This window comes from Cupressus sempervirens, chromosome 2 (genome assembly GCF_028749045.1).
Source record: "Cupressus sempervirens isolate cs-2001-9-10 chromosome 2, ASM2874904v1, whole genome shotgun sequence".
NCBI classification, from domain to species: domain Eukaryota; kingdom Viridiplantae; phylum Streptophyta; class Pinopsida; order Cupressales; family Cupressaceae; genus Cupressus; species Cupressus sempervirens.
The window spans coordinates 93,124,046-93,142,444 of NC_143119.1; the positions used below are offsets into that span (position 1 = coordinate 93,124,046).

At 37.1% G+C, this 18,399-nt stretch overlaps 1 protein-coding gene across 5 annotated transcripts in view; it reads left to right on the forward strand.

Moving 5' to 3' along the window:
• Positions 1-2,558: 2,558 nt before the first annotated feature.
• LOC149571189 (histone acetyltransferase of the MYST family 1-like) overlaps positions 2,559-18,399 on the forward strand; it is a 256,088-nt gene continuing 240,247 nt past the window's right edge. For 4 of the 5 annotated variants that reach the window (XR_016359776.1, XM_089812762.1, XM_089812765.1 and 1 more), the window contains exon 1: positions 2,559-2,797. Coding sequence is in view for 4 of the 5 variants with exons in the window: in XM_089812762.1 (XP_089668888.1) it covers positions 2,762-2,797 (36 nt within the window). In the remaining variant the exon portion in view is untranslated. The remainder of the gene's footprint in view (positions 2,798-18,399) is intronic. The other variant, XM_089812764.1, reaches the window with a different exon arrangement.

Sequence of the window (18,399 nt, forward strand, 5' to 3'; positions counted from 1 at the left end):
TGTGTATTTTGAAATCAAACCCAAACTATGAAACTGTACTGTTTTGTTTGTACTTCTATGCTTTGGAGGTTTTGGGGCTGATTAGATGCTGACCAATTTAGGTTGTTACCAAAGGCTCAAGTGTTATATACTTGTGATGTTATGCTAATGTTGGTCTTGATCTTGATTATTTCGCTCAACCATGTATGTGTTGATATGCTTTATGTTGAGTGTGTTAGATTGCTGATTACTATTTTCAGTGCCTTGTAGGATGGCGAGATTTATGTTATGGGTTATCTGAATTAGCCATTTTTGAGTCATCGATCAGTTATATTTGATTTTTTTCAGTCGCTTTGAGAGGACTGAGATGTTTTGAATGATTTGTTCTTGATGATGTCATGTTGTGACATGTTTGACTTGACCATTTTGAAGTCACTGATCAGTATTATTTTGGGATACTTTCTGGTTGCTCGTTGAGAACCAATGGATATTGTGGGATACTTTTCGGTTGCTCATTGGAGAATCGATGGATATTGTGATTTATCATTTTGATGTTATTTAGTTTCTCATAGAGAACTAATGTGATTATTGTGGATTATACTTATGATGCTTTCCAGTCACTTGTATAGGACTGAGGTGATTTTTCTATAATTTGTGATTTCATAAGCTTAGGGTAGGTTATCTATATGTAGTGTCGGAAAGTGGCATGCAATGGGGGCCGGAGCCCTAAGTGACTACCAGAGTAACTCATTTTAAGTTGTTTTAACAAGTGACAACATTTACACTAAATGAGATTAAAATGAACCTAATAAGATTAATTGTATGTTCTCCCTCATGCCTCGAGTGCTAGTATAGACTAGGATGGGAGTAGAGAGAACACTTGGTTACGACCTTGCATTCTGTAGTATGCCTCGTCAGTATGAGAGGATACTAGTGGTTGTAGGGATCACTAAGGACCCGAGATTCCTAAGGGATTGCTCAGGTAACTCTGAACGTGATTCGTGCGATGACACTTGCTCGCTTATATAGTAGATTCCTACGTGTCTTATGTGCCTCTGGGTCTAGTTGTCGATTTATGTTGGAACCTTTGAGTTAGTATACTTTTAGAATTTCCTGGACTTAGAGAGTACTTGTGTTTTGTGTTTTGATATCCTGTTTGGGACTTGAGACTATCTCCTTAGCGCGGTGGGAGTGGGCCATTTAGGTTCCACATGGTCGGGTGGTAGTGCTTTTTCACTCTTACCATTGAGATCCGTCCGTAGTCACCGTGGTTGGAGCATTCTTTGTTGGCATTTACCTTCATTCTGTTCATGAATCATTATGATGGATGGTTATATTTTATGATAGATGTTATATCTTTTTGATGTATGGATGTATCTTGTATGGTGGATGATTTCATTTATTTTAATGTACGTATCATGGATCCAAAGAGGATGATGTATTTCTATTATTACATATGTATATTCTTTTAAGCCTTTCATACCCTGTGACATGTACAGTGGATGAATGAGCATTCCGAATTAATTTGCCAAGAGGCATTCAGAACAAATGTATATTATGGACATTGGATTTTTTCATTATTCTTTCATGTGGTTGTGGTAGTTGTTAAACTTAGAATTAATTAAATTTAAATGTGACTCAACGTCTTGGATCCTTAAGGAATGTACCCTGTTATGTATGTTTATAGTTGATTGTATGTTATTGCTTCCACTACTATGTGATTGATGTGCATGCTATACTTTCTTACTTCAAAAAAAAAAGTTTGGCAAACTTAGTAAATTTTTTTTTTAGATTAATTCTTTTGGATCCCTTGGTGGGGCATTACAAGAAGGATTGGACCTAGTAATCTAGTATTTGCAAGATAATGCTTAGCCAATAATACCCACTAGGGAAGAGACCTAGTAATAGTTAGGGGGTCCAATGACTATGGGGGTTTTGTGATAGATACCTCCAAAAGCTCCCAAAAATGATTTAACACATGTACTTTTTAACCACTTCGCACTCCACTTCCTCTACAAAGGGATCCACAAATATCCAAATGTTGAAACCTTAGCTTTAAGTTTTTTAGTCACCTTGAAGGTACACTGAAAAAATTGACTTAAGATTTAAAAGAATTAAATGCAAAGTTTTAGTAGCTACTAGATTTCTTCCCTAAATTTAATTTATAAGAGTTCTAAATAAAAGGAAGCTCTTTTATAGAATTCTATGAAAAATATGTTCAACAACTTTTCACTAAGGGCCCGTTTGGCGAACGAAATAGGAATATGTATTCTGGAATAGAAAATGGAGCTACGTATTCCTGTTCTCATTTGGTTCAGCCAATATTTGATGGGAATTCACAGACCCCAAAATTTATGTTTTCTAAAATAAAAAAAAATGAAATAGGAATACGTATTCTAATAACACCTATTTGAATGGAATTGCAAAACTCCATTTTTAGACCAAAATTAGAATACGTATTCCTATTTTACTTCGTATTCCAATTCCGTTTTGATGCATCCAAACAAGAAATTCAAAATTTTTGGAATAGGTATTCCTATTCCTCTCGCCAAACGGGCCCTAAAATAATAATCAGCCGGAGCGGACCTCTAACTCATCATAAAAAATCTCCCGAGTTCAAACATTTTCTCTTTCCTTTCCGAGTTTGTCAGATCAGCCGACTTCAAGCTACTGCGAAGACTTTATAATCAAACCGAGCTCGATTGACAGTTTGGGAGTTTCAGGTGGTGTGCATGGGAGCTCGTTTTGCTTTTCTTTCTTGCTCCTAGTAACACAGACAAACATGGCGGATGCGTCTCTTAACACTAATACAGACACGGTTCGTTTTTTTTTATCACTTATGAATTTCCCCTCCTAAATGTTTTACGTTGAAATTCCTTTCCAGGGTTTCGAAACGATTAGTAATAATGAGTGCAATCTAATCGATATAATAGTCTGCCATTGTGCTTTCTTGCAAAATGTTTAGCAAGGTCTAACTACTGCAAATTAATCTTACGGAACCTAAACCAATTTAGTAGCATGTATATTGGATTTTTCACATGAATATTTCCCAGTGAACTAAAAGAAAGGTTTAAAGGACCACCCCTTAGTACCTATTTCTATGTGAGTTGCTTCCCTCTGCGTCTTTCTCACTGTGTGTTTACGGGATGCTTCGCTTCACGGGGTGTACATACCTTAAGTATCTTTGCATTTGAACATGTGAGCTACCGCACACTACTTTATATAGGCATGATGCCTCACCCTTTACTTCTATGCACAGGGCAGGCGGCAGAGGTATTATTGACAATATATAACTATTATTAAGTGTGCTTGTTGCTAGGATGTAAAGACTTGCCTTCAGGTGCTGCTAGGGATAACCTAAATTATGACATTGCTATTAGTTGTATCGAGCAAAAAATTACTATGGCATCAATTGTCTTACTGGCGTGCGGGGCATGTGTACCCTATCCCACTTGTTGTCTACATGGAATAGATTTGCCATCAGGTTGTGCATATTCAGATTGTAATTAAAGGGATTATCCCTGCAGAGTGTAATGCAATGAGTCCGTTCATATACGACACACTTTCTATTTCGTTATAGTTCAAACTTGTATATTAGATAATGATTGGAAGACGTCAGGAAGAAATTGTTTAGAAAATCAAAATTTAAGTCATTGATTCAGTTCACTTTATATGGCCCCACACTAATGGAGCACAAAAGGTGGGTGATGCGTACAGATGGGGTCAGGGGTTTTTATCAGACGGCTCAACCTCACAGGCAAAAGAACACCAACTCACAACACAAAGAATAAAAATCTCAAGTTTATTCAATTTCAAAAACTACAAATATTACAATGCTATCAGGAGTATAAATTTACTCTCTCCCTTCTTTCTTTCTTCCTCAACCCTGCATCCTCTTGACATTCTCTTTTTGCTATTGTTCTTTCCTCTAAACCTATGCCATTTTCCTTGGCAGTCATCTCTGTCCCATCTGCTTCATTACCCGGCGTATAGATCCTCACAAGCCAGTAGCAAGTTCATGTCAGCTTCTTTGCTTCTGCCCCCCCTCTCGACTTTCAAAATCCCAATCTTTCTGCTTCTCTTTCAGCCAAAAGACCCTCTTTGTAGCATAGATCATTCTTTTATACTTACATGTGTAGCAGTTCAACTTTTGGAAGAGGAAGTTCAGCTGTCATTGCAACAGTTCAGTCAAACTCTGCCACATGTGGAGATTTAAATGATCTTCTGGATTGAATGCGCTCATCGAAGCCTTTCCACCCGACAGGGGCTGTATTACTTCATTAATTTTAAGCCATCAGTGCTTTGGCAAATAAAAGGAACTTGTACCTGTATTGGGAGTTCCTAAACTATCAGAATTGCCTTATTGGGGGTTTCCTCTCCTTTTGGGATTGCAAGGTTACCATTTTGTTTCTGTTAGGGGCCTATGGTAGGGACAGGAACCAATGTTGGGTTTTTGGGCTTCTTTAGGAATAGTAACCCATGCACCCATCTCCTCAGTCATTGGTTTTATTCGATGAAAATGGGAACCTTGTTGGAAGGTTATTATGTTCCAGGTTCTACCGAAAGTTCCTATTTCCTTTATATAAAAGCCTTTATTGGAATGTTTTAGTTCATCGGGAATTTCTTTATCATTGAGAACTTCTCAAAGTCTTCTGTGTAGTAAGCTGAATTTTTATTTTTGAAAAAAGCCTACTTTCTTGGCAATTGTCTCAAGTTTTCCTGCACATAGATTTCATCAAACAGTTTGCAGACAAGCTGTTGTCAGTTTGTTTTCAATTTTTTGGGAAGGAATTTGTAAAAAATTTTCATAGGCACAAATTTTCAATGACACACATTGACATCTTATTATTTAGACTAAGAACTATTGCACAATATTGTTTTAGAAAATTTATGTACAATGTTTTGTATAGCAGCTGCAAAAATAAGACATACAAAAACTACACACAGCTGCTAAATGTAAATAACTTAAACCAAAAAAAAGTGCTAACCTGAAGCTAATTAAACCCAAGCACCAATCACCAACAGTTCAAACTTTCTGAAATATTGTCTGCAGATCTATAACAGGGCATTCAGCTCAACTTTTTGGCGCTATCATAATGAAGAAATAATAAAATCTAGATGAAGTAGAAGTAGCAGTGGGGATATTGCATATTGCAGTTATGCTCTCCAAAATAAGATCTTCCTCCTTGGAAGGTGGAGTTGTATCCTCAGTAAATAGGCTGGAATAATGGTGAGTATTTTTTCTCGAAATCAACCTAGCAGACGAGAGTTGATTTCCTTCTAAGGACCTGACAGAAGAAATGAGATTCCTTTGCCTTCTATCCCTCAAAAGCTACAAAAAAAGGTAATGGTTCTAATACCTTCCTTTAACTAGTCAATAGGAGACTTTTGCTTCCAAAGGTTTTCCTTACACAACTCCCATTTCTCAAGTTCTTTGACAGTAGCTGCCTCAATTCTGAAAGAATTTTATGTTTAACCATGATCTTTGATTTGGCAGGTAATAGCATCCAGGCGAGATTCAGCATTTTCTCTCTCTACGAAATCAATTCCAAAGCACTGCCTGTTCCATATGTTCAACCTGTACTTGACAAATGATAGTTTAAAAAAAAAAGAGTACAATGCAGTCCCAAGTGCAAGCTTCCCTTTTGCCCACCAATTTGCCATACAACTTTGTAAGGAAGAATCACAAAGCCATATAACTAGGATTTTGAAAGCAAGATTCTTGAAGGTCCGTAAAGGAGTAGCTGAAGTTTTGATCAGCCAATGCTCCGAATCCTTTCCAATCAATGATCTTTGAGTTGGCGGTCCAACTATCTCCTATCCAAAACTTAGAGCGATGAATCCATCTGGCCTCTTTGAGATGGCTTCAAAGTTCTAGCTCTTATTATTCCAAGTGATTATCCCATTGCTGTCTTATTATGACCAAGGTCAAAAAATTTAAATTATCCCTTAGGAGCTTAGAAGAACGCTTAAGCCTGGCAGCATTGCCCCTTTTTTAATATTAATATTATCATATTATAAACCTTATATCTAATAGTTATTTATTATTAAATCATATGTCCAGGTGGGGATATCACACTTGATTCCAAGCTTGAGGTGAGCACAGACATCGAGAACCTTCTGGAAATGCACCACATAGGTGTTAAAAAGTAAAGTCCACCATGATAACTTAGAGCGGGGGGGGGGCGGAATTAGTTATGTGCTTAAAACAACTCTTAATAACTTAATTAAATCTGAAGATGCAACAACCAGAGAAAAATAACCATGCACAATAACACTAGATATGTTAACTAGGGAAACCCTTGATCAGAGGGAAAACCCCGGTGGGAATGATGCCCACAAGATGATGTACTAATATAGAAAGTTCCTTGTGAAAAGATGTGACCCTGTTAGGAGTCAAATGAAATACAATCAGTACATATGAGTTCCTGTTAGAAGACTTTGAAAGGAGGACAACTTAACCCACTGTTTGAATAGCCTCGACACTGTTTTCACTAAACAATCTTTAGGATAACATAGCCAAGTTCTTGAACTGACTAAACAACAGCTCCTTTGCCAATATAGGTCCTTTGAAGCTCACATTACATCTTCAACATCAATCTCTGCTCTGATCATTTATAATTCACATCTAAAGCTTGCATAACATAACTTGTAATCTCACTGATCTAATGCCACACCTACAACCAAGGAAACAAACTTTCCTTTATACCAAGTCCTAAAACAAGTACTAAGTCAGCCTTAAGGCTTTCTCAATTTACAATGAATAATATAGGACCATATTAAGAAGTTGACTTTCTGGGAACGACATGTTGAATAGACTTCACAACTCGTCACAGAATGAACATCTGATTATGCCATGTTAACCATAGCATCCTGAGCATGTCTTCTACCATAACTCAAGCTTGCTGAACAATCTTTAGCCTCACTGAAATGATACAATACAAATACCAGGAACTCGCTTTGAGAGCAGTCTCTACAAAATCTTTTGTAACTCATGCAAATCTTCATATTTCTTTCTGCGAAGATAAACACAACATCAAAAAACATTTCTGAATAATCCTCTAAGTGCGCATTATATAAATCTCTGACCACGAGCCTTGCCAAACGAATCTTCCTTTGCAATTCTGGCTGAATTGTCCAAAAAACTGATATGTTGATGTCAATGACAAACACTGTTATGAATGCAACACATAAGCACTCAATGATTTCTCTGACATATTAATAGACTCCCCCATACAACAACATGAAGCATTCATGCTTAACAATCTCCCCCTTTGGCATTGACAACAATATTTGATGAAAAACATTGAAGTTCCATGAATACCAAAAATATATTTCTTCCTCATCTTCCTTTACTCCCCCATTCATGTTGCTCATAAAGGTACAAGCAGGCTGTTAAGAGTTTTTCATGTTATATTCACAATTATGAAGTACATCTCCTCCATTGATTAACAATCAATGTATTACATGTGTTACTCTCCCCCATTCCTAAAGAATGTTTTTCATGATCATCTCTCCCCCATTGACATCAATGACAAAGGTGCCATTATGCAAACTCAATCATCTCCAAAACAATTTGTGAAAGCTCAACAAAGTGTCCAAAAACACTATTCAGTACCATTACCAAGAGTCCTTGACGACTCAACTCAAACATAGATACAACTCCATAGGAGAAGCATCAAACATCCAGTCTAGACAAAAGAATAGTGCTCTAATTCATAGTAGACACTGATCAACTACTCTAAAGAAGGTTGGGGCCTGACCCCAAACATACCTCTCAAGTACTCAAATGTATTCTTAGCAAAAGGTTTTGTAAATATGTTTGCTATCTGCTCCTTTCTGCTAACATACTCCAATATGATCTCTTTCTCTGCTACCTTTTCTCCCAAAAAGTGATACTTAATTGCAATGTGCTTTGTGATTCTTTGACATGCTAACTGTACTTGTATTATCACAATGGATGATAACAGGCTCAATAAACTCAATTCCAATATCTTTCAACATCTGCTTCATCCAAATTATCTGATTACAATTGTTTGCTATTGCTGCATATCCTGCCTCTGCTGTACTTTGTGAAATGCAATCTTGTTTCTTGTTTAGCCAAGAAATCAATCTTCTTCCTAAGAAAAATGCTCCACCACTGGTGCTCTTTCAATCATTTACACTTGCTGCCCAATCAACATCAGTGTAAGCACATAATGTGAAATTTGTGATCGGTCATACCATAGGCCATAATATGAAGTTCAATTCAAGTATCTAAAAATTATTTTTATTGCTGCAAGATGTTTTTCTTTAGGATTTGCTGGAAATCTTGCCACAATTCCAACTGCATTAGCTATATTAGGTTAGTATGTGTCAAATATTGCAATCCTCCAATCATAAATCTGTATCTTGTTTGTAATGCGCTAAGTGATTCACCTTTGCTTGACAACTTACATCCAGTCACCATAGGTGTTCCAACAGGTTTACAATTTTCCAATCAAAATCTTTTTAACAAATCTTTAAGATATTTCGCTTGTGATGTGAAAATGCCATCGTTATTTTGAACAATCTGCAATCCCAAGAAGTATTTTGTCTTGGCAATCATACTTATCTCAAATTCTTTCCTCATCTCTTCAAAAAATGTCTTGTTAGCTTCATCATTACCACCAAAAATGATGTCATCAACAAATACTACAATAATCAACAAATCGGCTTCGTTCTTTCTCAAATACAAATTGCTATCTGCATTACCTTTTACAAATCCCAAATTGATCAAATGTTTGTCCAATCTCACATTCTTTTCTCTAAGTTGTTTCAGTCCATGTAATGCTTTCTTTAATCTGCTAACCATATGGTTTTCCTTTATCAAAGAAAAACCATCAGGTTGTTGTATGTATACGTCATCAAGTTCTCCATTCAAAAAGATAACTTAACATCCATCTGATAAACTTTGAAGTTCTTGTTAGTTGCATATGCCAAAAACGTTCTAATTGCCTTTAATCTAGCAACAGGTGCAAAAGTTTCCTCAAAATCAATTCCTTCTTGCTGTGAATAACCTTTCCAAACTAACCTTGCTTTGTTTCTCACTACCTCACCTTGCTCATTCATCTTGTTTCTAAATATTCATTTAGTTCCAATAACATTCTTATCTTTAGGTCTAGGAACCAATTCGCAAGTTTTGTTTTCTATTTGCTCAAGTTCTTTTTTCATAGCTTTTATCCAAGATTCATCTTTATAAGCTTCATCAACACTCTTAGGTTCAACTTGAGATATCAAACATAATTCTTCACTAACCTTGTTTCTTGTCATAACTCTTTTGTTTACACTCCCAATAACTTGATCCATAGGGTGATTCTTTACAATGTTTTTGTTAGGTGTTCCTTGGTCAACTCTAATTTCTGCTCTAGGTTTTGATCTCGGTTCAGTTCTTGGTTCTTCTCCCTGTTCTTCTCTTTGTAATCCATTCTGCAAATCAATGTTAGTTTTATAAAATAATCTGTGCTCAACATTCCAATTGTTAGTCCTTTGATTAGTCTCTCCATCAAAATCATAATCAAGTATCCTCTCTTGAATTCTAAACTTTTCATCAACTCTCACATTAGCACTTTCAACCTTTTCAATCTCTGATTAAAACATCTATATGCTTTACTCTTCAATGAATATCCAAGAAACATTCCTTAATCACTTCTAGAATCAAACTTCCCAATATCATCATCTCTTTTAATATAGCATTTACTTTCAAAGATTTTAAAATATTTCACAGTTTGTGTATGTCCAAACCAAAGTTCATGAGGTGTCTTACCAATGCCTTGTCTAGTCTGAACTTTCTTCATTTTGTATACTGCGGCGTTCACTACTTCTTTCCAAAAGATATATGATATGTTATTCTCAAACATCATTGCTCTAGTTGCTTCAGTCACTGATCTGTTCCTTCTTTCTACTACGTCATTCTGCTGCGGTGTCTTAGGGGCTGAAAGTTGTCTCTTTATACCTTTATCCTCACAATAGATGTTAAATTTATTTGAAATAAATTCTCCACCTCTACATGATCTCTAACACTTAATTTTCAGCTAGGTCCATTCTCAACTCTACTCGTAAATATCTTGAATTTTTGAAAAGCTCCATACTTCTCTCTAAGAAGTGCTATCCACATGATTCTAGTAAAATCTTCAGTAAGAAGTATAAAGTACCTTTCACCATTGAATTCTCTTGTTCTTGTAGGACCACTCAAATCTTTGTGCACAATCTTCAACTTTGCTGTAGTAGTAAACATTTTACTTGGAAATGAACTTTTCTTCTGTTTCACCATCACACATTCTTTGCAAATCATTTTCGAAGGTTTCATAACCTTAGGCAAATCTCTCACTGCAAGTGTTGTACTTATCTTCTCAATGTTATCAAAGTTAGCGTGACGAAATATCTTATGCTATAAACAACCGTCATCCACTTTAGCAACTAAACATGTCATCTCAGTAGGATTATTTCTTCACCTTGTACTCGTTCCAATTAATGTACTATCTTTATCTTTGATAATGAAAGTCTTCTCTATAAATTGCAACTGATATCCCTTGTCAACAAGCTGTCCAACACTCAAAAAGATAATGTTTCAATCCATCCACAAAGTAAACATCCTTAGTGTTAGTTTTTGTTAGTTTTTTCATCAAGAGTAATTGATCCTTTTCCTTTAATGTGACATGCTGCATTATTTCCAACTCTAACTATCCCTCCATCAGAACTATTGAATTGAACAAACTTATTCATATCTCTAGTCATATGATGAAAACATCTACTATCTATAATCCAATCAATGTTTTCCTTCTCAACATGTGATTCTAAAGCCTTTTTTCTCTTACTTCTCTTATTTCTTTTCTAGGACTTTCTTCCTTAATAGCAACAAATCCTATCTCATCATCCTCATCATCACTATCATTTAGGAAATTTACCACCTTAAAATCTAGTTCATCATCTTCATTAACAAAGAAGCAATCTTTAGGTATTCTAGACTTTGTATGGCTTCCTAGGTTTTATCTTCTTTTCTTGCTTAGGACATTTAGATGAATAATGACAAAGTTCCTTACACGTCCAACAAACAAGAATTTTGTTACCTTTTGGTTCTTTCTTTATAAGCAATGCAAGTCCTTCATCAATCTTGTTGTCTTCCTCTTGTTTTGTTGCTTGTTCTATAGCATAATCTCCACTTGTACTTGCACTCCTTGTTAATGTAGGTCTGTCTCTTTGTATGCAGAAAGCAGTCTCAACTCTAGGTAGTCCTTCATTCCGTTCATCCATAATTCAGATGCTTGGAACTTTCCAAGAAGAGTCTCTTTGGTAAAGTTAGGTGTGCAAGGAATAACATCTTCAATCATCTGTGCCTTTAGATGATACATAGGTGTCAAAGCTTTCATAATCTTCCACACAATCTCATCTTCTGTCTTAGTTTCACCACAACTTCTAATTCCTGGAACCTTAAATATCCTACCAAAGTATCCCTTTATAGTTACATCTTCCTACATTTTAGCACCTTGAAACATACATATCCAACTTTGCAATCTAGACTTATTTGCATTCTCATCACCGTCAAATATACTCTGTAATCTAGTCCAAATTTCATGTGCAAGCTTTAAAGGATTTACCTCTGCATATTCAGATTTAGGAAGAGCTAACAACAATGCTTCTTTAGCAAGCATGTTCTGCATGAATAGATCTTTATCCGCCTTTTCACAAGAGTCAAGTTGATGTAGGAGCATCTGAGGTTCTTGAAGATTCTAGCATTTTTGGTGGAAGACTGGAGGTACTTGGCCATCTCTATGGCGCTTCTTGGTTGGAGGCTTGACTGAATGGGCTCGGTGGGGAGGCTCAGTGCTCGGTTGAACGAGAAGTGTTGCTTGGTCCTTATTGGGGTAGTTCCTTATTGTAGTGTTGACCGAGGATCTCGGTCAATGAAGGAGCTCAGTAGCGGAAGGCACTCGGTTACTGAAGGAACTCAACAAAGCTTATGGTGCTCGACGATGCTTGGGGAGCTCAGCAGGTGTGTTTGCTTGGCAGTGCTTGGATTGCTCGTTTTTGCTGCCACTCGGTCGTATGGTTATTGCAGGTTAACATGAGGGTTAATATTTTGTATTTAATGTTTGTTGCAAGCCAACTTGTGGCTTAAATATGTATTTAATGTAAGGGTTTATTTAATTTGTAACTTGATAGGTCGACTTGTGGTTTAGTTGGGTATAAGTAGGGGGTGTAGGGGAGTGTTGAGTGAGAATAAGTTCAGCATGGAGTAACTGAGAGGAGTGAAATTTGAGCAAAGCTAGTAGCTGCGGCTTGGGAAACAAGGAGATTGCTTGGTGGCTTGCGAGCACAAGTTTAAATATTGTTGGAGGTTTCTACTAGAGTGTTGTTGTGTTACAGATCTGGACTAGCTAGGGTTTTTGGTTGGATCTTGAGGGATATTGCAAAACTATTATTTTCTTTGTATTTGGCCGTAACCAGGAAGACCTTACAGCCTGACACATTGCATGTAATCTACTGTTTTATGAGAAAGAGTTGATTTTGGTATTAAATCTTGCATCTTGTGTTGTGTTTCCGTTGTGTGGTTATTTGCTGGGGCCTAGGACATCTCCTTGGGGACTCTTCTATCTTGCACTACGTCAAATGGTATTGGAGCGAGTTTTCCTGAGCGTGTAGACAGATCAATGAAGGTAGGGCAGTTTGTACCAGGACTTTCTGTTGGGAGAAGTTGATCTAAGAAGATCTTGATTTGGTGGTGATTGTGTTGAGGATGGTTTGCTTCTCGAGTCCTGGGTTGTGATTCTTGGTGTGGGGTGACAGATTGTGATCCGACCTACACTTGTAGAGGATTTTTCATCGATCGATCATTTGGATGCGAAGATAGATTTGTTGTAGAAGGTTTGCGAAGATCTTGGAAGATGCCTCTGAGAAGATTGGACCCTAGAGCGATTGAAGATCTCTATGATGTAGTGGAGATGAAGATTTCAGGGGCATTTGCACGGATGGATGCTACTTTGTCCGATTGAGTTAAGGAAGGGATAGTTGAGTTTCGTAGAGATTTATGGAGTTGGAGTTTATTGATCCAGAAGAGAGTTGTTTGGTTGGTTAGAAGACTTGTTCGAGAACGAAGAGGGCATGGCAAGGTTGAGGTAGAGATTGGTTTTGTCGATCAGTTTGTGGAGCCTGATACGAAACCTACAGAGCAACTTGTGGTTGTTGCTGAAGAGGTTCCTAACGTTGTTGATGTTGGGATGGAGATTTGTTTTCATGATCAATTGGTTGTGTTTGACATGGGAATTGTAGAGCACTTCATGGATGATTAGGTTGTTGTGGGTGATGATTTGTATGTTGCAGAGCATCTTGGTGCTGAGAGTTTGACACGTGTTGGTGATGGCTTTCATATTGCTGCTGATGTGGATTTGGTTTTGGATCTACATGATGTTGTGGATGTGGAGCTCTTTTCTAACCTTGTTGGTGTTGGGATGGAGATTTGTTTTCATGATCAATTGGTTGTGTTTGACATGGGAATTGCAGAGCACTTAGTCATGGATGATCAGGTTGTTGTGGGTGATGATTTGTATGTTGCAGAGCATCTTTGTGCTGAGAGTTTGACACATGTTAGTGATGGCTTTCATATTGCTACTGATGTGGATTTGGTTTTGGATCTACATGTTGGTGTTGTGGATGTGGAGTTTGATGCTCTTGTCGCTAAGATGGATTGTGTTGATAAGTTGCATGCTAATTGGTTAGTGGTGCTACGGATAATTCTAGTGTTTGGATGGATGCCGCGGGTGTGGGTGATTTGCGGATTTGTTCTTTTGTCTGCAAGAGATTGGAAGCCTTTGGTGAAGATGAAGTGGAAATCTGGTTTTCATGAAGGAACAAAGTGTGGGAGACACTTTTCTTTGTACCTTGGGAGTCTAATGTAGGGGCATCTGTGGTTCTTGAAGCTTCTAGCATTTTTGGTGGAACACTGGAGGTGCTTAGCCATCTTTGTGGTGCTTCTCAATTGAAGGCTTGATCAAATGGGTTCGGTGGGGAGGCTTGGTGCTCGGTTGAAGGAGAAGTGTTGCTCGGTCCTTATTGGGGTAGTTGCTTGTTGTAGTGTTGATTGAGGAGCTCGGTCACTGAAGGAGCTTGGTAGCGGAAGGCACTCGGTCACTAAAGGAACTCGACAAAGCTTATGGTGCTCAGTGATGCTTGGGGAGCTCGATAGGCGTTTTTGCTTGGCAGTGCCTGGATTGCTTGTGTTTGCTGACACTCGATCGTGTGGTTATCGTGGGTTAACATTTCGTATTTAATGTTTGTTGCAAGCTGATTTGTGGCTTAAATATGTATTTATCATAAGGGTTTATTTAATTTGTAACTTGCTAGGCCGACTTGTGGCTTAGTTGGGTATAAGTAGGGGGTTTAGGGGAGCCTTGAGTGAGAATGAGTTCAACATGGAGTAGCTGAGACAAGCGAAGTTTGAGTAGAGCTACTAGCTGCGGCTTGGGAAACAAAGAGATTGCTTGGTGGCATGCAAACTCAAGTTTAGATCTTGTTGGAGGTTTCTATCGAGTGCTGTTGTGTTACAGATCTAGACTAGCTAGGGTTTTTGGGTTGGATCTTGAGGGATCTTGTAGAACTATTACTTGCTTTGTATTTGACCATAATCGGTAAGGTCTTACAGCCCGACACATTGCATGTAGTCAGTTGTTTTATAATAAAGTGTTGATTTTGGTTTTAGATCTTGCATCTTTTGTTGTGTTTCTACTGTGTGGTTATTTGCTGGGGGCTAGGACATCTCCTTTGGGGATTCTCCTCCCATGCACTGCGTCACAAGCTTATCTTCATCTACTATATCCTTTTTCTTCAATGTAACCAACCAAAATTCCGGACCCATGAACATCAAGTGAGTCTTCATATTTTCCTTCCAATTGTCATAACTTATTCCATAAAACTTCGGACTTTCTTTCTTGAAATAAGAAGCCATGGACCTCCCTAAGCTGTTAGACTTTTCCTTCAAGGACGTAATGCTCTGATACTAATTAATAGTCCACCAAGATAATTGAGGGGGGGGGGGGTTTGAATTAGTAATGTGCTTAGAAGAATTCTAAACAACTTTATCAAATCTGAAACATATAATCAAAAGATGCAACAACCATAGAAAGATAACTATGCACAATAAAATCAAATATTTTAACTAGGAAAACCCTTGATCAGAGGGAAAACTCTAGTGATGATGCTCACAAGATGATGTACTACTATAGAAAGCTCCTTGTGAAAAGATTTGACCTTGTTAGGTGTCAAATGAAATACAATTAGTACATCTGAGTTCCTGTTAGTAGACTTTGAAAGGAGGACAACTGAACCCACTGTTCAAATGTCCTTAAGATTGTCTTCACTAAATACTCTTCATATTAACATATTCAAGTTCTTGAATTGACTAAACAGGAACTCCTTTTCCTATATAGTTCTATTGAAGCTTACACTACATCAAAAACATCAATCTCTGCTTTGATCATACATAATTTGCATCCAAAGCTTGCATAACATAACTTGTAATCTCACTGATCTAATGCCACACCTACAACCAAGGAAACAAACTTTCCTTTATATCAATACCTAAAACAAGTATAGAGTCAGCCTTGAGGCTTTCCTAATATAGGACCACATTAAGATATTACATTTACACGTTATATTATAAATAACACTTCCCATCATGATATTAACAAAAGTCGGCTTTCTGGGAACAACACGTTGAATAGACTTCACAACTTGTCACAAAATGAACATTTGAATCCGCCATGTTAACGTTAGCATCCTTCAACATGTCTTCTACCATAACTCAAGCCCGTTGAACGATCTTCAACTTCACTAGAAAGATACAACACAAATACCAAAAACTGTTTACCAGAAACTCGCTAAGAGCAGTCTTCACAAAATCTTCTGCAACTCACGCAAATCTTCATATTTCTTTCCGTGAACATAAATACAGCATTAAAACACATTCCTGAATAACCCTCTAAGTGCGCATAACATAGCTCTTTGACCACGAACCTCTCTAAACAAATCTTCCTTTGCAACTATGGCTGTATTGTCCAGAAAATTGATATGTTGACATCAATGACAAACACTGTCATGAATGCAAAACACAAGCACTCAATCATATCTTTGACATACTGATAAACTCCCCCATACAACAACATCAAGCATTCATGCTTAACAATAGGAACAAGTTTTCTTAGGTCCTAGAGGCAAGCCATGCAACATGAATTGTTCTAGGCCCCAATACATTGGCAATTACTTGTAGTCCACTTCTTGGTAGCCAAGCTCAACATATCCTCCATAAACATCTTAGTCTCGTGGATGAAGACAATATTTGGAGAATGACAATAAATCAAATCATGAATAGCCTTTTGTTTAGGGATGCTATTCATAACCATTACATTCCATGAAAGAACAATCATTGTTGAGATAGAGAGAAATGTAATCAGTGGTTTTTGTTGTTCCAGATTGAAACAACGTCTCACCAATTGGTTTGACTTTTTTTGAGGTTCTTCTACCCATTAGAATATTATAATGTTTCGTTAATGTTCATCTTAGTTAAGTCTTTAGTTTAGCAAGTAGTTTCTATTTCTATCTTTAGTTCACGATTGTTTCTTTTAGAAACATTGTCTTTGTAAATCTATATAAGGAGCTTTAATCTATTTTGTTTAATACAACGACAATGACATCGATTTACCATAACATGGTATCAGAGCAGATCGATGAGATTTCATAAAATTTGACGAATTTTTTAAGAAAAATTCGAGCCTCTTTTGATCTGGATTTTTTTCCAGAAATATGCTTTTTGATTTTTAGAAATAAATATCGTTAAAGGTATTTTATGAAACTTTTGTGGTTTGTCGTCGAGGATTTTTGTAGGAATTTGCAAGCTAGGTTAAGGGTTTTGATCTTGCGATTTCTTGGTTGGAACAAAAGTCTCTGATTTTTTTAGGGTTGCATGTACTCTTATGCACTTGCATGTTTGTTGTATGTACTTGCTTGTTTGGTGCATGCACTTGCATGTGCTGGTTTACCTTGCGAAGTTTCTTGTTTTGCCACCCTTACAAATTTTTGATGGGTTTTCATAATATTTTCCCCTAATAAAATTCTGATGAGTTCCTATAATTTTTTCCTTAAAATATTTTGATTCTCTAATTTGCAAAGTTGCGTGGGATTCCTTGGTGGGTTTATAATTTGTCCCTCAAAATTATCTGTTGGGTTTTACTGGTTTTCCTAAAAAACAAAGCTTTGTATTGTCTGATTTTGATTGATTTATCACCTCAAAACTTATGCTAGGTTTTCATCAAATTTTCACCTCAAAAATTGTGTTGGTTTTTTTTTTCTCTCCAAAAAATCCATGGCTTTTTGCACTTTATTATGGGGCATCATGCTCATCTGCAAAGTTTGAAAGGGTTTGCCGGTTTTTCCTAAACATCGTGCTAGCTGTTCTCAGTATTTATCTTTGTCTCCAGGGAAGAGAAGCCTTGTTATCCAACATCAAGTTGGATATTTTACGATGATTTCTGGTAAGATGTTTTGCTGATTCTTGGGAGGGTCAGTGGCAGACTCATCTCAATGGCAGAGTTAGTGGCAAGCTCTTGTCTCTTGTTGCAAAGTATTCTAAAGAAGGGGCACCCTTCTCTGTTCTTTTATGGAGGAAAATTGGATTTTTGTTCATTAACATTTTGCAGATCCAGGGAGGGTCTCAGCAGCGGCAAAACGTTTTGAAGAATTTGTGACCTGAAGACTTCAGTTAGACAACAGCCATTAAAGAAAACTCCTTTGAAACCTCCGTCTTGAGACTTTTTAGCTTTAACCTCAATGCAGATGAGGTTTCCTTCCATTTCCCAACATTCTGAGAGTCGTTTTCTAGAATAGCTTCAAAATTGACTACACTTAGACAATTCTTTTACCTCTTTGCCTTTTTGTACAACCAACTCATCAGAATTTTGAAGGGTAGTTTCTGTATCTATTTTAGTATCCTGGTCTCCTACCAGGGCGGCAATCAACAAAATGTTGTCATTCTCACGAGTTGCTAGAGTTGTACTCATAAATTCCTATTCAAAGGTTATCCCTTTTATGCCCACATCAAATTGGTATAGCTCGTTTCTGGCATCAAACCTGTTAAACACCTCATTGGTTGATGCAGGAGCACCTAGTACCAGAGGTATACCAAGAGGTCAAGAGTTATGGCACAAGCAATTTCATTAATGTTTGAGTCTATAAGGTCATTTCAATGTAATTTGAGACATTATGGGTAATTATGTAAAGCCATGTAAGTTGTTTGAGTCAAGTACTTACATTTTTGTGACAAGTTGTTCAAGTTATACAATAAGGTTCTGTTTTGGTCAAAAGGGTCAAAGTGTGCAAAAAAACCCAAGGTAAGGTAAGAATGATGTAACCTGT